Source organism: Poecilia reticulata, linkage group LG21 (genome assembly GCF_000633615.1).
Source record: "Poecilia reticulata strain Guanapo linkage group LG21, Guppy_female_1.0+MT, whole genome shotgun sequence".
NCBI classification, from domain to species: domain Eukaryota; kingdom Metazoa; phylum Chordata; class Actinopteri; order Cyprinodontiformes; family Poeciliidae; genus Poecilia; species Poecilia reticulata.
In genome coordinates this window covers 7,345,911-7,354,600 of record NC_024351.1, presented here as the reverse complement: position 1 = coordinate 7,354,600, position 8,690 = coordinate 7,345,911, and the positions used below count along the sequence as shown (strand labels likewise).

The following is an 8,690-nucleotide window of genomic DNA, read 5'->3' as shown; positions in this document are numbered from 1 at the left end:
GTATGAAGAAAAAAAAACACAAGTATAATGTGTTTACTTTGTATTTCTGTACTCTTTTATGTGAAGTGTTACTGCAACCTTCTTTAGACCCTGTTTCACAGTGTTACTAATTAGGGACATCTTTTACTCCAATCAAACAGAAAACCTGACATGATTGCTTTCATGAAGAAACTCGAGCAAAGAAAAGGATGGAGGGAAATACGGTGGAGAAAGTATTTAGGAATCTAAGTGCGCTTGGAGTAATATTAATAATAATTTATTTTTCTTCTGCAACGGCATCAAGGGACAAACAAGTCTTGAAGTGCCAATCTTCAGCAAGCAAAAAAATGACAAATAATCATAAACAACAATAAGAATATTAATCAAAATAATGTACACCCAATAAACACAATGCCCTGCTTTTAAGGGAAAATACACTTCAAAAGGTGGTAGACTTCAGTAGCCTCTTAAAACCAGTCCAAGTTCTGCAGACCAGTGCTGACCAGTAACACGAGTCCAGTTTTAGTCCAGTCAATAACCACAGTAGGCCTCGATTTTGTGTGCATGTGTGTCTTCTTAGTGACATCTTATAAAGAAGAGTCTATTGGGCAGCCAAGCAGGAAACAGTTTGTCAGGATGCCCCTAGAACTGGAGGGATGCAGTTTCTTAGTAAACCCTGCCTGTGTTCGTAGTGGTGTAAATGTAAAGTCCCTCTGCACACTCAGGTAGAATTGTTCATAAAACAGGCCATTCAGGTGAGGGCTCACACGGTCCAAAAACACCCAGTAATAAAAGTCTCTTCACTTCAGAATGTTAGAAAAACAAAACATATAATAACCATAATAATATATGAACAACAACACAATAGCTAGATCATTTAGGAAATGCCACACAGGCTTTAGTTTGGGAATGCTACTCCATAACTTTTATACATTCAAAAATAATAATAAAAGAACAAAAGAAAAAAAAAATCAAAGGTTTAGTTAGAAATAATAATAATAATAAAAAAAAAACTAAGGGGGACTTTTTTGAAAAATTCAATTAAATCAGAAACGACAAACAAAATAAGCGCAAAGAGATGAGCAGAGATGGAGGTGTAGGAGGAATTTTACTCATGTAGAAGCTCCTGAAGGCAATTTGGGGACTTGAAGATCTCAGGGACCTCGCTGTCCAGTTTGCAGATGACCTTGTAGATGGCCTTCTTCCAGGATGGGTCCACGTCTTTGCCAGCCACGATGGCATTAAAGAACTCCCGCAATGTAATCTCAGCCACCTCCAGGAAGCGATCGGGGACCTTAGTGGGCAAAGAGAAGACGGGAACATTTGCATTTAGTTTTTGGGGCGATTTTCTCAAGTTGCCTGCAGCACCTATCAGGTTTTCTTCCGGCTTGCCCAGCATTTAGCTCGATCCATCTTTTCATTAACTTCAACCGACATTTTTATCTTTGTCAACGAACAGCATTCTCATAGTAAGATGCTGCTACCACCATTTAGGACAAAGAGTTCAGTGTTAGTCTAATCTGATTAGAGTGCCTTCTTTAGAAAGTTTTAAATGGGATCGGAAAACACACTTCTCCATTCAGGCCAACTGATGTTTCTGGTTGTAACACAGCAAAGTGTGAAAGCATTAAAGAGTTATAAATATTTTTGCATGCCACTGTGAATTGAATATCTTCGAGGGCAGTATATCTTGATATCTTCACTGTGGATGTAAAACCATAAATCTCCTCTGTGTACTTCCTTAAAACGCGATTGAGGTGGCAGCCTGAGAAAAAAAGTAACTTCTTGTGTATACTCAGGTTCATCACGCTTCTCACTCCCCGGCCCCTCTGCAGCAACATGGCACATGTGACATGTTTATGGCTCCCGCTGCGAATCTGTGACCAACTGAGAGAGCGGAGTCGACTTGAAGAGCGACAGAGAGGTGCTGGCGAAAGAGGAAGTACTAAATGCTCTGGGAACGGGGAGACACGCCGCCTCTTTAGTGTCCCTGACAGCAGCGCTCACCGACACCGCGGAGATGATTAGTCTGGCAAAGATCTGTGACACCTTCCCCCAAGCCAACACTCTGTCACACACGCACACACACACACCTATGCAGGCGTGAGCACACACACCAGCGCACACACCTTCTTGTGCCAAGGAGATGACACATCCTGTATGGTGACACACACACTTTAGCTACCCTGGTGTATTTGGCTCTTTCCTCGACTCAGAGCTCAGGGCGATGCAGCCTTCAGGGGTCACCTGCTTGGATAGTGCTGACTGTCTCCCTGCCCGCTTCTCTTGATACACACACAAACACATATTGTCTCACACACACACACACACACACACACACGCACACACGCGCACACATATATAGATACAGCAGCAGCTAGTCTAAACGCCTGACAGTGCGCGCTCCACTCCTAGTGTCCTGCAGATACTCATCAGGAGTGTCAGGACACAGCAAGGTTAGTGAACACACACGATGAACACACACATGCAGGGTTTTATTCACACTCTTAGACACACATGGGACAGCCCACCCACCCCCTCTAGGGGTGATGAATGGCGTGTGGTGTGTATGTTATTCTGTGGAAGTGAAAAGGTGAGTCATGAATAAGGAGCTTGGATGCTATAACCCAATTCCCCAAATATTGAATCCCCCTGTCCAGAGGAGTGGAAGAGGATATAATTCATTGTTTGGGCTGTTTGTAGCTTCCGAAATACTGGCACAATAACCCTGGCACGAGGGCAAGGTAATGCGTGTGCCGCGGCAAGTTTGTGCAATTGCCCGCGCACGCTGTTCCCCATAGACTCCGCTGACTGGCCAAAGGAGCGCAGCACCCTGGCCGCTGGATGCAGGCAGTGCTGCATTACTAAGAATATTCCTGCATGGAATTTCTCCTGACGTTTTGACTATAAAAGGACAGCAAAACGCTGACTGCAAGGAGAAAGCAATGTCAAGGAGAAAAGGGTATTGGTATTTCAGATCCTCTTGACTGCGAGAGGGGGAGGGAGGGAGGGAGTGATGGCGAGGGAAGGAGGGGCTGAGAAGAGTCTAAGGAGAGAGTGTGGAACAACAGAACAGAGGGAGTTATTCCTGTCCCACAAGCCTTTGTTTTGCCACTACATGTGAGGCGCATACGAGTGAACTGCCCCCTGACCACCAGTGAGCCCTAACTGTTTGCACCCCCCACCATTTTACCCGACTCTCCCCTTGTCTCCATCCTTCTCTGTAGGGTCAGCTGTTGGGCCTTTGTTCCACAGGCATTGTGGGGGATTATCCAGTGTGGCTGTTCATTTGCTCTGCTGTCCGGTAAATGGGGCCAATCGCGTGGCTCACAATCCTTCATACATATTTCATAGGGCTTTTTAACAACTTCTCAGCAGAGCCCAAAATTAAAACACAGATGCACGAGGAGGGGGGGCGATAAAGGACGGAGAGTTTTTTTTTTTTTTGTGGGGTTTGCAGCAAGCACTTGGAAAAGGCAAACAAGGTGACTGAGGCATAGTCCTCTAACACACACAAAAAAATTAAAAAATAATTTTCTGGTGCGTTTACAGCCTCACATGTGGACATAAACTGAGTCTTAGATGATGAAACTCCCCCAAAACACACACACACACAAATACTATGACTTTCTTATACAGAGCTGACACTGTTTGAAATAAGCTTCTAATCAGGAAATTCTATTAGAGAAAATGAAGGGTAAATTGTGTCAAATTAGACAAAGGTGTCACTCCTTTATTTTCAAAGCTGTTAGAATTGGTGTAAATACCAACTGTGGCCATTTGCAGCATTTTTGATGATAAGCCCCTAGTGAGTAAATACAACATAGTTTTGTCAAAAACAGGAAGGAGGATTAAAAAACTATCTACTGAAGTGTGGACCGGTCACCCAGATGTTATAAAACCATGTGCATAAAGGCCAACTACCACAACAACTTTCTCTTCATAAAGTTTCCAATGTGAGCTTAAAAAGTGTCTTAAACCAAAAAAACATAATATGTCAGGCAAGACAATAAAAAAGCTACATTTTGTTTTGGAAGAAACTTTCAAATCATTAGTCAAGTCAATAAAAAAATAAATAAATCAGCAAGCATTGACCAATGAAACACTATAACAAATGGAAGAAAATTCAAGTATAACTCTCAGTAAGGAAACCCCACATATGCATCATAAAAAACAAACCCAGCACTGCTTTATCCATGCTCGGGATATTCTGCTATTGAATTTGAACGGCTACTCTCAATGTAGTTGCCACGCACTGGTTCATTAATTTTTGTTTATATTTACAACCTTTTTGATTAAAATAAAAAAATTGTAAGCACATATCTTATCTTTTTAAAGAAAAAGTTTCCGAAATATCTAGAGCATTGTTTGGCCTTGTCGTGCATTTTTGCTTGAAGATCAAGTATTCCCTCTACAGCTATTATCAGACACTCTCTTTTCCAGATATTATTCTAAAGTGTTCAGTGTCTGATGAAGTAGATATGTGACCAGTTTGGATAATATTCAAGATAACTTGATAGTATTCTGTTTTTGTTATGAAAAACACAGCAATAAAAAAAAATAACTTGCCATATAATTCTTGACAAATTACAAGATTCATATATTTTTTTGATGGTGAGAGCTAACACAAAAACCAGTTGAAAGATTCCAGGCAACTTGTAGCAATTAGCTGAAATTGATTGTCTCCCCCTCTGTGCTGCAAGAATGACTTCATTTTCCATTAAGTGTAAAAATGTATACAGGAAAGATTTCTTTCCAGTCTTTAAGGACTGGTGCCCAGCAGGTTTTAAATCTTCTTCTGGTTCAGTTAATTGAGGTGTGTGAATTAGCTGTACTGAAACACACCTATAGCATACATCTGAAACCTGCAGGACACCAGACCTCAAGGATTGGAATGAACCACCATTGTTTGGGACAACCATCAGATGGACTTCTGTCCCTCTGTCCCGTTTATAAAAAATAAAAGCAGCAATTTTCATATGAAAGGAGCCAGATTATGCCCATAACATAGAAATTACCAGATTCTCTATGAATATAGACTCAATATTTAGTGTAAAAAACACAAAGGACACAAGTGACAGGATGTTAAAAAAACAGCTCTCTTGAAAGCTGATATTTGTGCAGCTATTACCTTATGTAACTTTATATGAAAAAAAAGAAGACAAGGACGAAAGGCTGATGAAAGAATCCACAAAGGTGATAAATCTGTGCCTTCCTAACCCCTCACATTGTGCTCTGTGTTGGATAAATACCAATCAAGAGGGACGGACCAAAGCAAGACAGAAAAAAGAAAAGAGAGTCTGATAGCAATGAGGCAGTTAATCACTCCTTTACACTGTCTCCCCGTCGGCCCAACAACTCTCCCCCATTCTCTCCATCTCTCCCTCTTGTGACAGGTTGCTTTGAGACAGAAGGATAAGCTCTTTTTCAGAGAGAGGGAATCGGATTTCCTGCTTTTTGATGAGATAATAAAATATGACGGAGGACAAAGGGAGCCTGTGGATGGCTTGCTGGGAGCCATTCACTCCAGGAGCAGCAGCTCCTGTCTTAAGACTGCTTAGACAAACGTTTAAAAAGGTAGCCAGAGGCCCCAAAGCCTTCAAATTCAGGCTACTGTTACACACCAAGTGTAGAGATACATGTGTGTGCGTGTATCTGTGTTTCGTTAAAGCCTGAGAAATCTCTTCTCTCTGGGTGACTCAGGGTTGGCTGTTTGTTTGACCAGCGTGTTTCCCCCCTTTGCTTTTGGGAACTGTCAGGAGATGTATTGCACCTTCTATTTGCACAGTGTTAGCCAAACAAGACAAGACCCTGGAAGATAAGGTTGTGTGTATGCGTGCGTGCACAAGAGAGTGTGTTTGCTAGCAAGCTGTTGCCTTGAAGGATGAAATGCAGGGACACAACACAAGCCCCACGCTACAGCCAGGTTAATTCCTAACTCCAACCAAGCCCGGGAATACCAGCACTTCCCATGTTTTCCATAGCCTGTTTAGATCTGTGTGGCAGGAACATTTTTGAATGATGGCGTCCACGGTTGCGGTGTTGCAAGAAAGTTCAATAGTTCACAAAAGAAGCACAGTTGAACATCTTTGCATCTTTTTTGAGTCAAGCCAGAGTTTTCCAAACCTCCAACACACTCTGGTACGTACAGGCCCGTGTACCTCACGTATCTGCTCCAATCAATAATCTACAAAGGCCTTGATAAGCCCTTGGCCCACACTGTCACTTTATGCAAACACAACCCATGTCCCCTCTCTTGCTGCCCCTCACCATGCTTGTCCCCTGGCCCCTTAGCACTGATAACACTGTGCCATGGCTGAAACGTCAAACAGCCACAAAAAGCAAAGCAAGTGGCAAGAGGAAACGGTTCCTCAAATTAATTCACTCTTAATTTATCGATTTACATTCTTCGTCTTCACAGCCTTCTGCATGGCCATGATACAATTCAGCTCCTCAGGTCTATCTCTTGTGAGGTCTGTACTTCAGAGACTGTTGGGACGGGAAAAGGGCCTCAAAGCTGAGCAAACATCAGCCACCCTCACTCCACTGATAGCCTTGAGAATGTAGAGCCTTGAGGGGCTGCCGTTGTGTATATATGTGTATGTGGATTTGTATCTAGTGGAAAGCTTGGTGTGTTTTTGTGTGCAGAAGCATTAGCGTCACATGGTAGTCTTCTCAAGGTGCACCTCCAAGAGAGAGTCAAGGACAGGACAGGGTCAAAGACACTGAAGTTGTTCTCCTTTGTGCCTGGACTTCCACCCTTAGCCACATGCTAGTTGAACATGTATTTGGTATCTATTTGACATCCATTTTATTTTCTGCTGCACCCTGAGTTTGACTAAACTAAGTCATTTTAAAATCAAGAAATTGAATGTAATCTTTTGAGATTTTCCATAATAAAAAGCTAAAAGTAGCACATCAATTATACTGAGACTACATCTTTGCCTGCTTTGTATATAGGAACTGAAGTAGTTGCCCAATCTTCTTTGCAATATATCAAACTCGGTTGGATTGGACAGACATTGCCTGTGGGGCTCAAATTTTAAGCCTCGTCAAGTTCTGGACTTTGACTGGGCCAATTCTTTTTCTTCCACTTCCCAATTACAAATCCTTTGGTTTCATGTAACACCTAAAATCCCAAATAAAACAAACTGAAAATGTGGTTTTATCGTGTGAAAAAGTTCAAGTGTACATACATTTGGAAAGGAACTACATTGAAATCTACAAATCTACAGTTTTTTTCTGAATCTATGATTTCAGAATAAACTGAAATCATAGATTCAAGCCTTGTTTAAAGACTTAGAAATTCACTGCCTGATATTATACGGTGTCCCCAGCTGAGAGAAAACAATCTAAATGATGGAGGAGAGACAGGGGTCACTGAGTGCTGGGCCTCTGAGGTCAGGAAGTCAACCGAGCTTTGAGAGACTGAGAGCGCAGGAGGCAGTGGGGAAAGAAAGGAGCGAGGGAGTCTGGAAGATAGGAGCAGGACATCTGGAGAGGAGGAGAACAGGGGGAGGGAAGAGGAGGAGGATGGAGGGTGGGTGGGTGGGTTTGGAAACAACAAAAGATGGGAGGTAAGGAGCTGGACCGCAGGAGAGAGGTTGGAAGATGGATGGATTGATGGATGGATAGAGGGAGGGAGAGAGAATGTGAGGGTAAGCGAAAGATGGAAATGGCAGGGGAAGAAAGGAGAAATAATAAACTGCAGATTGGATTGAAGGAAAGGGAGTTTGGCATCAGCAGGGGGAGGAAAAAGGGAGTATGAAGGGGCGGGGGGGTGTCTTGACACATCTGCAGCTCTGATGCACGCCCTGGTCATTTTTGGCGTGCGTCCCTTTGCCACGCTTCATTAGTCTGACACACACACGGACGGAGACCAAAATGGTCCAGAAATAATGACATAATCAGCAGCTGTGCCACAGAGAGCAGGCTGCCCCGCACAAGGTGACCAGGGACAGAAGGAGGAGGGGAAGACGGACGGAGGAAGAGGAGGAGGAGGTGGGCTGAAATCTAGCACTAGCAAAGTGCCGTGAGATAAGGTGTGTATGAGCAGGTGTGGAAAAGGAGTGAAAACATCATATAAGTCTTAATGCTTAAGCGTATCTTTGCTACTAATTTTGCCCCAGGTTCTACACACACAACACTCTGGTCATTTAATCACATCTGATCGCATGAATCAACAGTACACAATGAGGGAAGGATGTGTCAGAAGACATATATAATCAGGAGGGTTTAATGGCAGTGAGATGAGAAGCCGATTATCTTTTTTTTAATTTCACAAAAAAATAACAGAAATGAAACAAGAAAAACATCTTGGATATCTACTGTGGAGGTTCATTTCATTTTAAATGCTGATCCATTTTATACTATCTCCAACTTTATATAGATTTGTCCCAAAAGGCAAGTGGGAAATAAGGCTGTTTTTGTGATGACTTTCGTCTATTGAGTTTTGGAGGTGAGGCACATTATTGGACTTTTTTTATTAGTTTGATAAGTCAACTAATATTTTAGGTGCTTTTGTTATAACTTTGATTATAATCACTTTTTTGCTGGAATGGTGCATTGGGTGACATGGGTTTCAAAAATGTCAAATTTCCTTTTGACAAATCTTGGGACGCTCTCGTTCAAGATTTACCAGATTTTGATTTAGATTTTGAACAAGAGATATTTAAATGATTGATTGATGAGATAATTTATTCAAATTCCTT

General features: G+C 42.2%; 1 protein-coding gene across 1 annotated transcript in view; it reads right to left on the bottom strand.

Annotated features, from left to right (window-relative positions):
* Positions 1-240: 240 nt before the first annotated feature.
* The window catches only part of prox1a (prospero homeobox 1a), a 31,682-nt gene continuing 23,232 nt past the window's right edge, over positions 241-8,690 (bottom strand). The window contains exon 5 of the mRNA XM_008397819.2: positions 241-1,273. Coding sequence (XP_008396041.1) covers positions 1,088-1,273 — 186 coding nt within the window. The 3' untranslated portion in view covers positions 241-1,087. The remainder of the gene's footprint in view (positions 1,274-8,690) is intronic.